The following is a 20430-nucleotide window of genomic DNA, read 5'->3' as shown; positions in this document are numbered from 1 at the left end:
TTAAAAAGGTTTAAACTTTACAGCACTGACAAAGTTGAAAATATCATATTATATTATATACCCATTCAATATGCACATGACAGAACATATGTTCTGTCATGTGCATATTGAATGGGTATTACTAATACTATTAATACTAATACTAGCCGAGAGTAGGTCACATTTTGGCTGGTAGCTCTCGGCTAGGTGGTAAATTAAAAAGTAGATCTTGGTTCAAAAAAGGTTGGGCACCCCTGCTATAAAGGATAAGAGATCACAGCACTAGTGAACCTATAAAGGACAAGAGACCACAGCACTGGTGAACCTATAAAGGACAAGAGACCACAGCACTGGTGAACCTATAAAGGACAAGAGACCACAGCACTGGTGAACCTATAAAGGACAAGAGACCACAGCACTGGTGAACCTATAAAGGACAAGAGACCACAGCACTGTGAACCTATAAAGGACAAGAGACCACAGCACTGGTGAACCTATAAAGGACAAGAGACCACAGCACTGGTGAACCTATAAAGGACAAGAGACCACAGCACTGGTGAACCTATAAAGGACAAGAGATCACAGCACTAGTGAACCTATAAAGGACAAGAGACCACAGCACTGGTGAACCTATAAAGGACAAGAGACCACAGCACTGGTGAACCTATAAAGGACAAGAGACCACAGCACTGGTGAACCTATACAGGTGGAACCAAGAGATACATGATGTAAATGTGAATTCTGAGTGTAGTCAGCCAGGCTGTCACCTCTCTGTTAGCAGTGTATTCAGCCGGGCTGTCACCTCTCTGTTAGCAGTCTGAGTGTAGTCAGCCAGGCTGTCACCTCTCTGTTAGCAGTCTGAGTGTAGTCAGCCGGGCTGTCACCTCTGTTAGCAGTCTGAGTGTAGTCAGCCAGGCTGTCACCTCTCTGTTAGCAGTCTGAGTGTAGTCAGCCAGGCTGTCACCTCTCTGTTAGCAGTCTGAGTGTATTCAGCCAGGCTGTCACCTCTGTTAGCAGTCTGGGTTTAGTCAGCCAGGCTGTCACCTAACCGTCTTGTTCTTGTAGTCCTGATTTTCCTTCAGTAAAGTGTCTGTTTGTTTCACAGCCCTGGAAATATTCGACATACCACAGGCTTCCGAGTGTATTATTGCTTTTATACAGCAGGTTGCACTGTCGAGAAAAATATAGGATGAATACAGACAAGTCTAGGGTCTTTTATATCGATTTCAGTGCACTTGGAATTTCAAATGGAGTAGGCTATCAACAAGCTTGGCAACGCAAACTAATGACATATTAGTCTAATGCAAGTGAAAGTCGGAGAATGTCATCAGCACCTTGGACAGTTCCGGTAGATGTAGGCCTGTCCTCGTTTATGGTTAACGGGTACGTTAAATCAAACGTTACGTTGTCTGTGGAGTAGGTCATGTTGACACAGTTTCCGTTTGATGAATGGCAGTTGAAACTTTCTACAACATTCTAAAGCCAGCGCAGTGGTATATTCATGGTGATATATCATGAATATACTCACTGTTTAGAACGCGTGGTTGTAACTACCTGTTGTATAAATCACCTTTAACTGGAGGTTGGAAGTGGGATATTTTCTAGTGACAGTCTCATTAGTTGAACCTGTTCTAGTGACACTCTGATTAGTTGAACCTGTTCTAGTGACAGTCTCATTAGTTGAACCTGTTCTAGTGACAGTCTCATTAGTTGAACCTGTTCTAGTGACACTCTGATTAGTTGAACCTGTTCTAGTGACAGTCTCATTAGTTGAACCTGTTCTAGTGACAGTCTCATTAGTTGAACCTGTTCTAGTGACAGTCTCATTAGTTGAACCTGTTCTAGTGCCAGTCTCATTAGTTGAACCTGTTCTAGTGACAGTCTCATTAGTTGAACCTGTTCTAGTGACAGTCTCATTAGTTGAACCTGTTCTAGTGACAGTCTCATTAGTTGAACCTGTTCTAGTGCCAATCTCATTAGTTGAACCTGTTCTAGTGACAGTCTCATTAGTTGAACCTGTTCTAGTGCCAGTCTCATTAGTTGAACCTGTTCTAGTGACAGTCTCATTAGTTGAACCTGTTCTAGTGACAGTCTCATTAGTTGAACCTGTTCTAGTGACAGTCTCATTAGTTGAACCTGTTCTAGTGACAGTCTCATTAGTTGAACCTGTTCTAGTGACAGTCTCATTAGTTGAACCTGTTCTAGTGCCAGTCTCATTAGTTGAACCTGTTCTAGTGACAGTCTCATTAGTTGAACCTGTTCTAGTGACAGTCTCATTAGTTGAACCTGTTCTAGTGCCAGTCTCATTAGTTGAACCTGTTCTAGTGCCAGTCTCATTAGTTGAACCTGTTCTAGTGACAGTCTCATTAGTTGAACCTGTTCTAGTGCCAGTCTCATTAGTTGAACCTGTTCTAGTGCCAGTCTCATTAGTTGAACCTGTTCTAGTGACAGTCTCATTAGTTGAACCTGTTCTAGTGACAGTCTCATTAGTTGAACCTGTTCTAGTGACAGTCTCATTAGTTGAACCTGTTCTAGTGACAGTCTCATTCGTTGAACCTGTTCTAGTGACAGTCTCATTCGTTTAACCTGTTGTTCTAGTGACAGTCTGACCAGTATGGCAAAAGTATGGCCACTGGGCCAATTGAAGGGCGCTACGTAACGGCCCAATGGCTAGGCTCTGCCCATATTTGGGCTTCCACTTCCAGGCGCACCTGCAGCTAGAAGGCCATCAAGACCAGCTAGCCAATCACAACTCAATGCGCGTGTTGAGGAGAGTTAGCAAATAGGGGCTAAGAACACACGCTCACTCTCTCACATCAGGGGCGAGGAGACAGACCGGTAAGCGGAGAAGCCGCACGGCAGACAGTCGGAGTATAAGTTAAAGTCAGTGAGAGTAAAAAGAACAGTGAAATGTTTTTTTATTTTTATTTTTAATAAAAGGAAACTATTATTTTGGGAAACACAACTCGGCTGTCTGTTGTTTTATTCTGCAACCCCTACACCTGGAATTGCCACACCAGCTGGACCTGTTCTAGTGCCAGTCTCACTAGTTTAACCTGTTCTAGTGCTAAAGGTGCCAGTCTCACTAGTTTAACCTGTTCTAGTGCCAGTCTCAATAGTTTAACCTGTATATTAGAACAGGCTGTCATCCCCACCTGTCTGAAGAAGTCCACCATTATCCCAAAATCCAAGCCTGCTTGCCTCTAAGACTACCGCCCTGTAGCTCTCACCTCCATAGCCATGAAGTGCTTTGAGAAGCTAGTGAAGGGCTACATCTGTTCCTCCCTCCCCATCAACCTGGACCCCCTGCAATTTGCATATCGCCCCAACAGGTCCACGGAGGATGCCATAGCCCATGTGCTGCACACAGCAGCATCACACCTGGACAAGAGGCAGGGGAACTATGTGAGAATGCTATTCATCGACTACAGCTCAGCATTCAATACCATAGTCCCCTCCAAACTCATAGTCAAGCTCAGGGACCTGGGCTTGAACTATGACCTCTGCCAGTGGGTCTTGGACTTCCTGACGGGCAGACCCCAGGTGATGAGAGCAGGCAACTGCACCTCCTCATCCATCACTCTCAACATACGGGCCCCCAGGGCTGTGTTCTGAGTCCCCTCCTCTACTCCCTGTACACACATGACTGTGTGGCACAGCGGAACAACAACACAATCATCAAATTTGCTGATGACACAGTAGTGGTGGGCCTGATCTCTGCAAATGACGAGAGACTTATGGCCACTTATGGCCACTTATGGCCATGGACTTATGGCCACTTTACAAAAGGAAAGGTCACTTTAAGAATAGTATAGTATAACTTGAGATTGTATAATATAGCATGTACATAAAGACCCAGTGCCTCATCCGTAGCTAACAGTGTATTGCACTACCACAGGACCTAGCATGTCCTACCATGCTCTGTAAATAACTCATGTACATATACCGATATGCCCTACTCTGTTTACTTGTTTTATTGCACAATGTCGTTCTATTGGATTCTATTATATATTATTACTATTGTATTATGCACATTGCGGGCAAGACCACCCGTATTTCATTGTATACTCGTATGCCGTGACAAATAAAACTCTTGACTTGACTTGAGAGGGCCTACCTGGAAGAGGTAAAGGTTCTAGCGGGATGGTGTCAAGAGAACAGCCTCTCCCTGAACGTCAGCAAAACAAAGGAGATGATTGTGGACTTTAGGAGGTTGGGGGTCAGGGACTACAGCCGGTTGAGAGAGTGAACAGTTTTAAGTACCTCGGAGTCCACATATCCGAGGACTTGACATGGACCACACACATTGACAGTGTTATCAAGAAGGCACGACAACGCCTCTACTTCCTTTTTTTGATCTACTTTTTCTCCCCATTTTTTTCAATTTTTTTCTCCCATCCCAATTTCGTATTATCTAATTCTTCCCTCCCCTGTCTCGAACGTTGCTAGACCATGCCTCCCACTGGTCGGCTGCAATGTGGACGAAGCCTTGCATCACGTGTCCCCTCCGGTACATGAGGAGGCAGCCGTCGCATCTTTTCACCTGCACAGCGCAATCTCTCAGTGGCGAGGAGTAGCACGTCGGAGGCTCACGCTGTCCCCGATACTTTCCTGATTCTGCTGTACAGGCGCACCAACCTGACCTGTAGGAGTCGCTGTCCACAACGTCCGATCCCCACCCACCGGCTTTCCCACCCCCTAATACTGCCAATTGTATTAGTATGAACAACCAGCCAAGCCGGAAGCAACGCAGAGAGCTGGGCTCGAACCCAGCATCTCCTGCGTTAGTGCCGAGCGCCTTGCCCACTGCGCCACTTAGCCGCCCCAACGCCTTTACTTCCTTAGGCGCCTAAGGAAGTTCCAAGTGAGTCAGAAGATCCTCAAGAACTTCTACTCATGCAAAATAGAGAGCATCCTGACTGGTAACATCACCTCCTGGTTTGGGAATAGCACCGCACACGACCGCAGCAGACTACAGAGAGTGGCCCATTCAGCCGAACGCACAATTGGAGGGGGCCTTCCCACTCTCCAAGACATTTACAACAAGCGCTGTATGGGTAAGGCTAGGAGAATAATCAAAGACCCCAGCCACCCAAACAACTGCCTCTTTGAACTGCTGCGGTCAGGCAAGCGATACCGGAGTCTCATGGCAAGCACAGAGAGACTCAAAAGGAGCTTCTATCCCCAGGGCCCAGGAGTTCAAAACTTGTAATCCCTATCTGATTGGATCAGATTTGTATTAATTCATTTCAACTCATTATGAATTGAAAATGGGGGACCCTAATGTAAACAAGACGAAAGTCTTTCTCTGGTCTGCATCCCCTTAACACTTTGAATGCCGACGACGTGTATTGTCGTTTGATTTTTTTATTAGCGATCTGAATTCATATTTCATCAACCGAGTCTCCCGTTGGTACAGCTCCCTCTAGGAGCTCAGATGGGAAAATACCGCCCCCTATCGTCTATCCCTGTGTAACTGCAGGCCATTCGATTATACTGCTGGATCTGTGGAGGTGGAGCCAACTGGCTCCACTGTGCTGGCAAGCCGTCTGATGAACAAGGAAGTGATCACGAAATGGAAAGCAACGTGGAATATATATTTACAGCAACCAATAATCAATCAATAAACGCGATCGATATTTGGAATGGCGATCAGGAATTGGAATAATCTTTTTGGAGAACATCTGATCTAAGGTAAGGAGTCTATGTTACCAGTTTTAGGATAATCAGAGCTGTATTCACTGAGATATCAGCATGTGCCGTGTGTGTGTGTGTGGTGTGTGTGTGTGTGTGTGTGTGTGTGTGTGTGTGTGTGTGTGTGTGTGTGTGTGTGTGATCTTGAGGAAATGAGAATATATTTTTCAGCCCGCCTCTATAGCGTGCATAAGTACACATATACTATCGATAATCTAGCATTTATTTGAAAACGATTCATAAATAGGCCGAAAAAATTACAACGTGTCTAGTGTATTCGAGAATATTCCAATAAATGCCGTTTATAGGGGCATCTTTCAATTTTCCGGAAGTTTTTGAGAGAACGATAGCTTTTCGAAATGCTATAAAAAGGATATGAACCGATTAAAAAACAATCCGTTTCGACAATGTTGACTGCAAACAAGTCATTGATAAGCGACGGGCATAGCCATAATTTAAAACATAGATTATGCGTTTTTAACGCTAACATTGAAGTGGATGATGGCATTCAAGGGGGTAAAAAGGTAAACAAGGCCGGCACTGATAGTGTTAACAATTGTGTGTATTGAGCTGTACTGTACTGTACCCATTCTGCAATTTGTTAATTAAAATGTTCAATCAATCAATCAATAGGGATTAAAAGTTTTGAACTCCTGGGCCCAGGCCATCAGGATGATTAACACTTTGATTACCACTGGTGAACATGGTAAAACATGGTTGAATGCCGGCACCCACTTCAATGATAGCGTTGTGAACGCATAATCTCTGTCTTAAATTATGGCTATGTGTCTAATCTGCCCCGTCGTTTATCAATGACTTGTTTGCAGTCAACATTGTCGAAACCGATTGTTTTTTAATCGGTTCATTTCCGTTTTATAGCATTTTGAAAAGCCCTTGTTTTTCAGGAAAATATATAGATTCCGTGATAAACGCCCTTTACTGGAATATTCTGGCATACACAAAAACTGTCATTTTTCTGCCTATTTATGAATAGTTTTCAAATAAACGCTCGATTATCGATAGTATATGTGTACTTATGCACGCTATAGAAGCGGGCTGAAATATCGATTCTCTCATTTCCTGATCAGCGCGCACACACAGACACACACACACACATAGGGCACACGTTGATATATCTGTGGAAAAAACTCTGATAACCCTAAGACTGGTAAAATAGATTCCTTACCACAGATCAGATGTTATCCAAAAAGATTATTCCAATTCCTGATCGCCATTCCAAATATCGATCGCGTTTATTGATTCAGCGTTGGGTGCTGGAAATACATAATCCACGCTGTTCTGATGGTCCACAATGAGTCCAATGGGCTCGGGTTACTTGCCTGAGAAGTAAAATGTGGATTCCGGATTTTTCTCATCCATTTTCATTGAGTCCATTCCAATGCGTGCATTACCATCCGGGAGACGATAGGGGGCGGTATTTTCCCAATTGTGCTCAGAGAGAGTGCAACACTAGCGTGAGACTCGATTGATGAAATATGAATTCAAATCGCTAATAAAAAAAAATACGACAAACAAACGCTATATAGCGTTGCCGGCACTCAACTGGCGGCATGAACTAACGACAAAAGCGTCCCTGGCACTCAAAGTGTTAATAATGAACAATAACAGAACATCAAATACACCCACAACACACACACACTCACTTTAAATAAACAACACACTGTAGCACCCACTTTACCCAGTTTAGACACTAACACACACTTTATATTTATTGGCATCAATCCCATGCACCTCATTGCACCTCACCACCACAAGGTGGCACCACAAGCTAAGCTATACCTCACCATTCTACACTGTACTGTATAGTAGCTGACTGTATAGACTGTACAGAAGTATAGACTGTACTAGGGCTGACCCATATTAGTCGATTAGTCGACTAATCGGTCTAAAGGAGCCGTAGTCGACTGCCAACCTCTTAGTCGAATACAAAAAAAAAATATTATAAAAAAAATATATATATATATTTTTTTTTATCATTCTTTCCAAAAGAAAAGAGGCCTAGAAGCGTGGCTAACGCTAATGGCACGCATACCAGAGGCTAACTGCCTACGAAAACAGGCACAGATGCACTGAAAGAGGATTTCACCCATCTAATGAACACACAGACTAGACAAATAGCTGTATCCATCAGTGGACCAATTGCATGCTTTTGCAGAGGACAAGAAGCATTCAGTCGACTCCTTCAGACATTACAGTAAGCACCCCCCACAGCCCAAATGGAATGATAAAAAATTTATAAAAAAATTAAGAAAATTTAAATATATTATACTTTTATTTTATTTTTATTTTTTTAGTTGACCAATAGTCGACTAACAGCAAATTTTGGCCTATCATAGTCGACCATCCAAATCCTTAGTCGGGGACAGCCCTAGACTGTACATATACTGTATATGTATATTGAACATTTTTGTTTTGTTTACACTTGTTTACGTACTTGACTTTCTATTTTATACTTATATTATACTATTTTACACTATCTTGTTATTTTATCTAGCACACTCTCAGGAGCAAAACAGAAAGAAGCATTTCATGCAAAAGTATTCTGTATTTCTGTAATAAAGAAACTTGAACTTGAACTTGTTCTAGTGCCAGTCTCACTAGTTTAACCTGTTCTTGTGCCAGTCTGACCAGTTGAACCTGTTCTGGTGCCAGTCTCACTAGTTGAACCTGTTCTAGTGCCACTCTGACCAGTTGAACATGAGGATGAAGGTGTGTTTCCTCATCTTGGGTGTTCTGACCAGGTCCATGATGGAGGCGCGGGGAGAGTCTCCACCTTCCTCTTGTGTCAGAGTCTGGAAACAAGAGAGAATAGATGCTTTCAACTTGACAACAAACAAACAAATGTATTATCATCATACAGCAAGTACAACAAAAATAAGTTTAGCATCTAACCAAAGTGCAAACAAAATGTAACAGTAGCAGAATGTAATAGTAAAGTGCATTAACAATATACAATGTGATTAAACTGGAATATATATAAGTCATACTGGCAGCGGTATACTAGTAAGAGTAGGTAAAAAGGATTATATGCAGGTATATCAGATGTGGATAAATATGAACATGTCCACTGCTCATGTGTGTTCGATTGTGGTTCCGTTTCAGGCCAAAAATGTGTTCAATAGATCCAAGTTTTTCTTTTTTTTATTACATCAGAGCTACGAGTGTGTGGCTAGTGCTACTTATATAATTTAGATATCCAAGGTATACCTGTAGAAATGTATCGGGAGCTCCATGCTGTACAAGGGGTTTATGCTTGCAGAATAAATGTGTGTTCATTTGAGAACCCAAACTGTCTATTTTACAGTCATCTACATTCTACAAGTAAGCTAGTAGCAACCACTCCTGTCCCCGTCCTCTGCTGTCAATACCACCATTCCTCTCGTCTCAGGTGTCAGGCTCCTCATTCCCTTTTAATTTTGAGGTTTACATTCACATTTACATTTAGTCATTTAGCTGACACTTTTATCCAAAGCGACTTACAAGTTCTGTACAACATATTCTTCAAGGGTAATACATCTGTGTTTTCAACTATTTATTTTAACCAGCATGTAACTGTAAACAAAACGAGGGCAACCGCTACATGTTATAATGGTTTAAAAAGAAAGTAAATTCAAGAGTTGTTTAAATATGTATCTAATATGGGTGAAAACACTGTTAACCTGCACATATACTTTCATACTAATTTAATATTCAGTGAGTACGAGCATGGAACTAAAACATCAAACACTATGTCACTGTCTAAGTCTATTTATACAATGGCATGCAAATTTCTTGATTCTGATTGGCTGAAACAGTCAAGTTAGACGTGGTTATTTCTCATAACACACGCTCGTGATCCCAGAACCCGCCCACAACCGAATTACAATCACTCCGCCAGTTCGAGTTTTTAGAAATGAAATCAAGATGGCGGACAATAATCTTTACAAATGGATGTGTTGATAGCGTCATAACGACTCATTCAAAAACGATTCTGTCACGTGGAATGTGTTAGTTGCTTACACAATGTTGGATTATGTAATTGGTTGGCCATGACTCATTGTGGAACAAAATCTAAATCGTGGGAAGTCTGTTGTTAGATGCCATTAGTCAAAAGGACACTCATTTCACTGTTAATAAAAATTTCAAGCAATCAATCAATCAATCCAATGACACACGCTCACTTCACTGTTAGACGGCATGCTGTGAAGCAACTCGGAGGTGCATGCCATCTAAGAATGAAGTGAGCGTGTGTTATTGGAATGATTGATTGATTGATTGAAAATGTTATTAATGTCCGCCTTGTTTCGAACTGGTTATGCTTAGGCCCTCTTTCGAAGTCGGTTATGCTTAGAGTTTATCTTTAGAGCAGGGCTATAGACCACCAGCCCTGATTCCAAACTCTAAGCATAACTTCATTCATAGCTTCATTCTTAGATGCTTCTATAGAAAGTAGGTTAAAAAAAGAGAGAGAGAAGTTGCCTCAAATTCTCTTCTCTTTTTTTAACCTACTTTTTCTGCAGATGGTTTTGTGAATAAATCTCCATTATGCTTGAATTAATGTGTGTTTATTGTATAGCAATAAGGTTGGATGAATTCGGCAATTGTATAAAGATGTAAGCACTGTCTATCTGTAATAACATTTTTAATCAATCAATCAATCAATCAATCAAACCAATAACACACACTCAGTTCATTCTTGCCTTGAAACAGCGCATCTCTGAGCTGCTTCCACACAGAGGCAGCTTCTCTTTTATTTTTTTTTTAGCTACTTTTTCTGCGGATGGTTTTGTCAATACATCTTCAATTAATGTGTGTTTATTGTATAGCAATAAGGTTGGATGAATGCGCCAATTGTATAAAATCCATTACACCACGCGCAGTCGTGCGTTATGAGAATTAGAGCATGCCTAGGGGGGTCTAACGACCACCCCTAGGCATGCTCTAATTATCATAACGCACTCCTGCGCGTGATGTAATGCTTTAGTAATAGTAGCCACTGTGAGTCAGCAGCAGTGTGTTTTAACATGTTGCTTATTGCTCATAGGTAGGAGGTGCTATATTTGGGCAAGTTTGTGAAGATACTAATGCTGAATGAAGCACTCTTTGGTTCAGGGTTATCAAAAGAAACAAGAAAGTTGTTCAAGACTAGTTATTAACACTTTGAGTGCTGCGCTGTTTGGTTAATATACCTTTAGAATGCCAGCCTTTCTAGTAGTTTCCGTGGTCGTTGCACTATGTTTGCGAAGCTGTGTTTGTGTTCTGTATTATAGCTGTAGAGACACTGTGTGGCCCATTTCGACAAACATTACTTGTAGTCCAGCATGGGAATAATAGTTTGTTTCCACACACTGTAGTTTATAGTTTATTACACGCTAAACATCGTGCATTTCCAAGATAATACAGTCTTTTTTCATAGATCGCGAGATAAAACACGCTATGTGCAATAAGCCCAAACCGTTCTGGCTGATCCCCTGAAACCCTGAATACTCCCATATCAAAGGTATATGACTTGTATGTATCAATCATCACAAAATCATCATGGGGGGGGGGGGGGGGGGGGGGGGGGTAGTTTTAACTCAAAACTATGATCGCGTTTGCTGAGCATGGTTTTCATCCGTTGAAACACAGAACGTGATCGTGTGATCGTTAGAAAAACACATTTCAGATTAGGTAAAATAGACATAAAATGTACCTTACGTTAGCCAGAAGGTATTCCAAAAGAATAATTCCAAGTCATCGCATCGCCATCGCGATTACCAGTGTATATGTCTATACACATTTCGATGGTCAAATACGCTTATGCAACGGAATCCCGAGGCGAGGACTGTGAATTTCTGTCCCAGGAGAAGGAGGGGCCACTCGCGAGGAGAAACTGAAAGTGAAGCTGACTATCAGCCCAGAGCCCCATGCAGTTCAGACACAGGACGATACTGCCACCTGGTGATAGTCGATCAGAATGCAGTTCCAATGTGTCGGGACGTGCCTAAATGATGCAGATCGCTCTGGGCAACTGTGTAGAGCGGGGATCAAAGTAAAAAGATCAAACGATCCAAAAACGACTTTTTGCGTTTATGGCACTGAACCGTCGGCACCAAACACGTAAAAAGCCGTGTTTGGCACAGAGTGTGTTAAAGGCCTTTTTACTGGATTAAAACAACATGTTTTGCACCTTCTTGCTGGCCTCTTTTGTTACTGCTTTTGAGAATAATCTAGGTGTTTGGACGTTGTTTGTTCGTACTACAGTATTATTAATAAATGTATAATTATTTTGTGCTTAATATTACTCGTATTACTTATTATTTACTCTTCATGTTTTAAAAGTGTGAGGGGAGTATGTGTCCCTGGATTGGGGGGGGGGGGTGTTGAACTGAAACAGTAGGTGGTGGTAGAATGGGAGAGAGTGGGAGTGTTGTGGGTGTATATGTTTAATTTTCATAAATATTTTTATAAAGTATGTAGATTATTAAAAAGAAAATCAATAAACAGATTTATATATAAAGAAAAGTATATATATAGATATATATATATACTTCAAGGTTGTTGGAGAGAGTCTTCTTGTTCTCCTTGGCTATGGCCTCAGTGATCTTCATGGCTGCTGATGACTTGTTCTGAGAGAGGAGCCACCGAGGGGACTCTGGGATCATCCTAGGAGTCAGAATTACTCTGAAATTACTACTCAAAATATGCAGGTAAACTCTAAATTACAATTTACACCAAGACATCTGCACATATCAGACAGAGAGAACCTTCTTGTTTTCTGTCCCCAGATAGTGTAGTGGTTCAAACCTACACCTCTGGAACCACATGTACCCCCTTGCTGGCCTATGGGATCAGATCCCACTAGATTCTAGAACCTTCTCTCCTGTGTCTCCTCTACCCTGTCTCCATTTCAGCCTTTCTACTGTCTCAATAAAGAACCTTCTCTCCTGTGTCTCTCCTATAATGTGTCTCCATCTCAGCCTTTCTACTGTCTCAATAAAGAACCTTCTCTCCTGTGTCTCCTCTACTCTGTCTTTCTCTCTCAGCTTTCCTACTGTCTCAATAAAGAACCTTCTCTCCTGTGTCTCCTCTACTCTGTCTTTCTCTCTCAGCTTTCCTACTGTCTCAATAAAGAACCTTCTCTCCTGTGTCTCCTCTACTCTGTCTTTCTCTCTCAGCTTTCCTACTGTCTCAATAAAGAACCTTCTCTCCTGTGTCTCCTCTACTCTGTCTTTCTCTCTCAGCTTTCCTACTGTCTCAATAAAGAACCTTCTCTCCTGTGTCTCCTCTACTCTGTCTTTCTCTCTCAGCTTTCCTACTGTCTCAATTTCTCTCCTGTGTCTCCTCTACTCTGTCTTTCTCTCTCAGCTTTCCTACTGTCTCAATAAAGAACCTTCTCTCCTGTGTCTCCCCTACTCTGGTCAGCATGTGATCTCACTCTGAAGAAGACACATTTCTATTGAAACATGATTGAATTTTCTTGCACCCTATTCAATATTTTTTTGAAAGATGATCCAGTACCTTCCTTTTTTCGATCAGCATGTGTGATCTGTTAGTATTCGAATAGAAAGATATTTGTATGAATATTATTAAAAGGTCCAACATTTGAAGTATGGAGTCAAAGGCTGATCAACTCTATCCAGTCGTTTCTTTGCACCAAGCGGTCCTCTATATGTAGTAATCTCCGTTTCCAGAGAGCAAAGATTTCACTAGCAAATATGACAGCCTCTTCCACCTGGGTGCCAAGGTCTTCCCAAATAGGTTGCATGTCTCACCAGTAGTATGCGAGGAAGAGGGGGTAGGGTGCTGAGAAGGCCACCTGCAACCAGCGCCAGTGTGTGATGTAGTAGGCCAGGAGAGGCAGGATGAGCACTCCTACACTGAAGAACATCTGGTACACGATGCCCACCGTCCGCCTGTACTCCACGCCCACTATCTCTGACACTGGAACACAACCAGTAACATGGTAAATACTACATTTGGATTGTATTTATTTGATTGATAAAAAGCCCTATTTTTATTGATCACTACTCATTACAATGTATTGGAGGAATTATCATTATTATTATTGTTATTAATACTAGTATTCTTATTATTATTCTTATTATTAAAAGTAGTAGTACTAGTAGCAGTCATATCATTAATTGTAGTAGTAGTAGTAGTAGTAGTAGTAGTAGTAGTAGTAGTAGTAGTAGTAGTAGTAGCAGCAGCAGCAGCAGCAGCAGCAGTAGTAGCAGTAGCAGTAGCAGTAGAGTAGTAGTAGTAGTAGTAGTAGAAGTAGTAGTAGTATTTTTTAGCTGAAGCCGTCTAGGACGCGTGATTTTTTTCGTAGCCGCAGTTTGCGAAGACACTCTCTGATTGGCTAGCTCGCGTACAGCGAAGACCCTCTCTGATTGGTTTAGCTCCGAAGGGCTCTGGGATAGAAATGTCCGCCTTGTACATATATATTCTCTGCTTCGAAGTGGTTATGCTTTGGCCCTCTTTCGAAGTGGGTTATGCTTAGAGTTTGGAATCAGGGCTGGTGGTCCATCGCTGGTGGTCCAATCGTGTGACGCCTGTTTCTTTCACTTAAGCTTAGGCACTCTTTCGAAGTTGGTTAAGGTTAGAGTTTGTCTTAGAGCAGGACGATAGCCATGAAGTGCTTTGAGAAGCTAGTAAAGGGCTACATCTGCTCCTCCCTCCCCATCAACCTGGACCCCCTGCAATTTGCATACCGCCCCAACAGGTCCACGGAGGACGCCATAGCCCATGTGCTGCACACAGCAGCATCACACCTGGACAAGAGGCAGGGGAACTATGTGAGAATGCTATTCATCGACTACAGCTCAGCATTCAATACCATAGTCCCCTCCAAACTCATAGCCAAACTCAGGGACCTGGGCTTGAACTATGACCTCTGCCAGTGGGTCTTGGACTTCCTGACGGGCAGACCCCAGGTGGTGAGAGCAGGGCTGTGTTCTGAGTCCCCTCCTCTACTCCCTGTACAAGTTTCAAGTTTCTTTAATAGTTGTCATACAGAAGTACAGAATACTTTTATACAAAATGCTTCTTACTGTTACGCTCCAGAGTCTGTGCTAGACAAGATAAGTATGAAATAAAATAAAGTAGCATGACTGTGTGGCTCAGCGGAACAACAACACAATCATCAAATTTGCTGACGACACAGTAGTGGTGGGCCTGATCTCTGCAAACGACGAGAGGGCCTACCTGGAAGAGGTCAAGGTCCTGGCGGGATGGTGCCAGGAGAACAGCCTCTCCCTGAACATCAGCAAAACAAGATGATTGTGGACTTTAGGAGGTCGGGGGTCAGGGACTACAGCCCCCTCAGCATTGACGGGGCACCGGTTGAGAGAGTGAACAGTTTTAAGTACCTCGGAGCCCACATATCCGAGGACTTGACATGGACCACACACATTGACAGTGTTGTGAAGAAGGCACGACAACGCCTCTACTTCCTCAGGCGCCTAAGGAAGTTCCAAGTCAGTCAGAAGATCCTTAAGAACTTCTACTCATGTACAATAGAGAGCATCCTGACTGGCAATATCACCTCCTGGTTTGGGAATAGCACCGCACAAGACCGTAGCAGACTACAGAGAGTGGCACGTTCAGCCGAACGCACAATTGGAGGGGGGCTTCCCACTCTCCAGAATATTTACAACAAGCGGTGCAGGGGTAAGGCTAAGAGAATTATCAAGGACTCCAGCCACCCAAACAACTGCCTCTTTGAACTGCTGCGGTCAGGCAAGCGATACCGGAGTCTCATGACAAGCACAGAAAGACTCAGAAGAAGCTTCTATCCCCAGGCCATCAGGTTGCTCAACGAACAATAACACTATGCAACAACCATCAAATGCACTCACAACACACACATCCACACGCACACACTCACTTTAAACAAACAACACACTGCAGCACCCACTGTCCACACTTTAGAACACCTAAACACACTTTATATTTATTGGTAAAGGATTTGCACTATACAACCCATACCTCAGTACACCTTACTGTAAATTGTATATTAGTATATTGCATAGTATATTGTATATTGTATGGTAACTCAGTTACTTCTATTCTGCATTGAACATTGTACATATGTATATACTGAACACTGTGTCTATGTACGTGACTTCTATTTTTTACTTCTATTTTTACCTGCTATACTATTTTATTTCATACTTATCCTTTGTCTAGCACAGTCTCTGGAGCATAACAGAAAAAAGCATTTTGTATAAAAGTATTCTGTACTTCTGTATGACAACTATTAAAGAAACTTGAAACTTGAACTTGAACACCAGCCCTGATTCCAAACTCTAAGCATAACCCACTTCGACACAGAGGGCCAAAGCATAACCACTTCGAAGCAGAGAATATATATGTACAAGGCGGACATTTCTATCCCAGAGCCCTTCGGAGCTAAACCAATCAGAGAGGTGGCCAATCAGATCGCACCAGAAACGTCAGTGGCCAATCAGGTCGCAGAATGCGAACGCGGAACTGGAAATCCGTTGGTAAAAAAATAGACGCGTCTAGGACAGCATCAGCTTTATGACTGTCCCAACAAAAGCAGAACAATCAGAGCTAATGATTTCGCTGACATCACACGAGGAATCAGCGCTGATGATTTCACTGAAACAGCTAGCCAGCCAGCAGAGCAATCCACTTAGCTCTCAGAGCTGGCTAACAAGCCATGACCATAATTCATTCAATCCATGGAAATAAATGGAATACAAATGTGTCTGATAGTTGTCAGAAACTAAGCTACATATTCACCAGCAACACACAGGAGCTTAACCACATCCTATTTGAGAACAGAAGTAGATAAATATGTGTCACAGTGACCTTTATAGCTTGTCTTCCCTCTAGAAACCGCCTTTAGGTCAGATGAAGTCCATATATGGGTAAGCAATGGTGGTGTTGACAGAGAGTGAGGAAGTTCATATTGAGGATTGAGGATGTTCATATTTTGGGCAACCAGGACATTTGGGGAGAACTGAGGGGGTTGTACATAGTGTATTAACCCTTTCACTGCCGCACTACCAAACGGTTAACCCTTTCACTGCGACAATACACAGAAGGTTAACCCTTTACTATCACACTACCGACCATGGACGTGCACAGGACTTTAGAGGGGCAGGTGCTCAAAGGCTGAAAAGGGCACTACACTTGTGTGTATATATTAACCGAGCGCGCGTAGCGCGCAAGTGCAATTTTTAAGGGCCCTTTTCGGGGCGGGGGGCCCCCTTTTTATGCTTTTTGGGGGGTTTTGGTGATCAAATATTGAATATTGAACTATAATAATCAGTGCAGGAGCTCACTTATCCTTGAAAGACACTTTTATCACTGACTTAACACTTTGGATGCCACGCCGTGTTTTCCTTTTTACCCCCTTGATGCCCAAACCCACTCCAATGTTAACTTAATATCGCCTAATCTATGTTTTAAATTATGGCTATGTGTCTAATCTGCCCGTCGCTTATCAAAGACTCATTTTCCAGTCAACATTGTCAAGGCAGATTGTTTTTTTATCTCTTCATTTCCGCTTGATAGCATTTTGAAAATCACTCGTTTTCGTGGAAAAAACAACCCTATGATGATAATTGTCTTTTACTGGAATATTCCAGAACGTTGTCATTTGTCGGCCTATTTATGAATCGTTTTCAAATAAACGCTATATGATCGATAGTATATGTGTTCGCACGCACGCTTGTGCCGCGCGCTGATAATCGCTGCTCTTATTTCCTGATGGCTTTTACAGTGAAACAGCAATATCACATATAGTGGAAACGTTTATATCTCCATGGAAACGAGTCTGATTATCCTAAGACTGATAACATAGATTCCTTACCTGACATCAGATGGTATCCAAATGGTATATTCCAATTCCTGATCACCATTCGGTGTAACAGTATAACACATATTCGCCGTGGCACCAAGGTTCCAGAATGAACTCTGGTAGACACCGGTTACATCAGTGAGAAGTCAAATGTGGAGTCAGAAATCCGTTCTCCCATTCACTTTCATTGAGTCCAATCCAAAAGGGGGATTTACCATCTGGGAGACGATAGGGGGCGCTTTTTTTTTACATCTGAGCGCCGGCGGCTTGATGCAATATGATTTCAGAACGCTAATAATATTTTTTTTTTTTTTTTAACGAGAAATCTCGTGATGGGCATTCAACGGTCGGGGGGTAAACCCGAGAAATCTCGGGCGTGGCATCCAAAGTGTTAAAAGGCCCATACATCTCCATAAATGTTCAGGGGGGAGGGAATAAGTGCTTACCCTACAGACCCCAAGAAGTGCTGTATATTCTATATTGTTCAATATAAATGCATTTTTTATTCCAATCCCGATTTGTATTTGAGATTCCCAAATCCCATCGGACTTGACTTCTTCGTGTCCCTCAATGAGTGTAATACCAGCATTCAACTGTATGCGCCACAGCGGTTTCTATCATCATCATCATCACCACCCACGCTATGCATAAAATATATAGGTCCGCAGAGAAGCACGCTGAGGAGGCCGTGCAAACTGCAATGGAATACGGGGCATCTTTCTCTCTTTACCTAATATTTTGATTCTATCCCGACATTTTTCAGTTGGAAGGGCAGTCTATATGCGTAACAATTTTTTATTTTAATTTTTTTTTTAAAAGGGCACTTTTTTGATTAGGCTCAAAAAGGCAGGTGCTCAAGCACCCCTTGGCCTCTATGTGTGCACGTGCCTGCTCCCGACGGTAATGTGATAGTAAAGGGTTAACCTTCTGTAGTGTGGCAGTGAAAGGGTTAAGAGATGATTGGCGGTTTGGCTGGGTTTTACTTAAATTGGTAAAGGTGCACTGTGATAAAAAGTTCAAGTTCAAGTTCTTTAATAGTTGTCATACAGAAGTACAGAATACTTTCATACAAAATGCTTCTTACTGTTACGCTCCAGAGACTGTGCTAGACAAGATAGTATCAAATAACATAATAACATAATATAGCATGAATTTAGAAGAAGAAAATGAGGTCACAGTGTTCGGTATAGACATATGTACAATGTTCTGAGTTACCATATAATATACAATACACAATACTATGCAGTGTACTAATGTACAGTACTATCTAGTGCAAAGCAGAAATGGGATGAGGTACAATTTTAGGTACAATTTACAGTAAGGTGTACGAGTTGTAGTGCAATCCTTCATCCATAAATATAAAGTGTGGGGAGTGGGTGCTACAGTGTGTTTGTTTAAAGTGGGTGTGTGCTATAAGTGTGTGGAGTGGGTGCTACAGTGTGTTTGTTTAAAGTGAGTGTGTGCGTGTGGATGTGTGTGCTATGTGCGTTTGGTGGTTGTTGTTGTGTAGTGTTCATTCATTGTTCGTTTAGCAGCCTGATGGCCTGGGGATAGAAGCTTCTTCTGAGTCTTTCTGTGCTCGCCTTGAGACTCCTGTATCGCTTGCCTGACGGCAGCAGTTCAAAGAGGCAGTAGTTCGGGTGACTGGAGTCTTTAATGATTCTCTTAGCCTTGCCCTTGCAACGCTTGTAGTAAATGTTCTGGAGGGTGGGGAGCCCCCCTCCAATTGTGCGTTCGGCTGAACGTGTCACTCTTTGTAGTCTGCTTTGGTCTTGTGCAGTGCTATTCCCAAACCAGGAGGTGATGTTGCCGGTCAAGATGCTCTCTATTGTACATGAGTAGAAGTTCTTAAGGATCTTCTGGCTGACTTGGAACTTCCTTAGGCGCCTGAGGAAGTAGAGGCGTTGTCGTGCCTTCTTCACAACACTGTTAATGTGTGTGGTCCATGTCAAGTCCTCGGATATGTAGGCTCCGAGGTACTTAAAGCTGTTGACTCTCTCAACCGGTGCCCCGTCGATGCTGAGGGGGCTGTAGTCCTTGACCCCCGACCTCCTGAAGTCCACAATCATCTCCTTTGTTTTGCTGACGTTCAGGGAGAGGCTGTTTTCCTGGCACCATCCCGCCAGGACCTTGACCTCTTCCAGGTAGGCCCTCTCGTCGTTGGCAGAGATCAGGCCCACCACCACTGTGTCGTCAGCAAATTTGACGATTGTATTGCTACTCCGCTGAGCCACACAGTCGTGTGTGTACAGGGAGTAGAGGAGGGGACTCAGAACACAGCCCTGGGGGGCCCCTATGTTGAGGGTGATGGATGAGGAGGTGCAGTTGCCTGCTCTCACCACCTGGGGTCTGCCAGTCAGGAAGTCCAAGACCCACTGGCAGAGGTCATAGCCCAAGCCCAAAAATGTATGCAGCTTTTTATTATTATTATAATATATAAATATAAATATTTATAATTATACATCCATAGAGCTTTTAGAAAGGTGCAGAAGAAAGGTGTTGCTTTCCCCTCCAAAAACGTATTCATTATTAATTAAATAATTAATTCATCATTAAAAAAAGAATGTGTTTGCATGTTGCAGGCACTTCCCATTTCCCCATGTGGAATGCACCTGATTCGATAAATGACATGCTGGTGCTCTAGTGCGTCATCTAGTCGCTGAATGTTATCTATAATACCTTTAAATAAATGTAAAAAAATAAATATTAGTTTAACTGAACTGGGATTGACAGACAATGTGGAGGTGCTATCAATGAATTTGTTGTCATTACTCAGTATGTATCCAGATACCCAGCCTCCTTTCACTCCAAACCCCAAGAAGGTTCTGAACACCAGCAGAGAGACGTAGTTAGGAGCCACGGCCACCAGGATCCCTGCGATGCCATTCAACAGACTGGACACCAGGAAACTCATCTTCCTACCAAACCTGATAACAGAAGATATG

General features: G+C 42.6%; 1 protein-coding gene across 1 annotated transcript in view; it reads right to left on the bottom strand.

Moving 5' to 3' along the window:
* Window positions 1-20430, bottom strand: part of LOC311228054 (solute carrier family 22 member 2-like) — a gene marked incomplete at its 5' end in the record, with an annotated part of 129335 nt that overhangs the window by 38209 nt on the left and 70696 nt on the right. The window contains 4 exons of the mRNA XM_084313956.1: window positions 8383-8486; window positions 12204-12318; window positions 13428-13596; window positions 20258-20412. Of these exons, the coding sequence (XP_084170082.1) occupies window positions 8383-8486; window positions 12204-12318; window positions 13428-13596; window positions 20258-20412 (543 nt within the window). The remainder of the gene's footprint in view (window positions 1-8382; window positions 8487-12203; window positions 12319-13427; window positions 13597-20257; window positions 20413-20430) is intronic.

This window comes from Notolepis coatsorum (genome assembly GCF_963971535.1).
Source record: "Notolepis coatsorum genome assembly, chromosome: 5".
In the NCBI taxonomy this organism is placed as follows: domain Eukaryota; kingdom Metazoa; phylum Chordata; class Actinopteri; order Aulopiformes; family Paralepididae; genus Notolepis; species Notolepis coatsorum.
The sequence above is the reverse complement of the archived record's forward strand: the minus strand, read 5'-3'. Positions and strand labels throughout refer to the sequence as shown.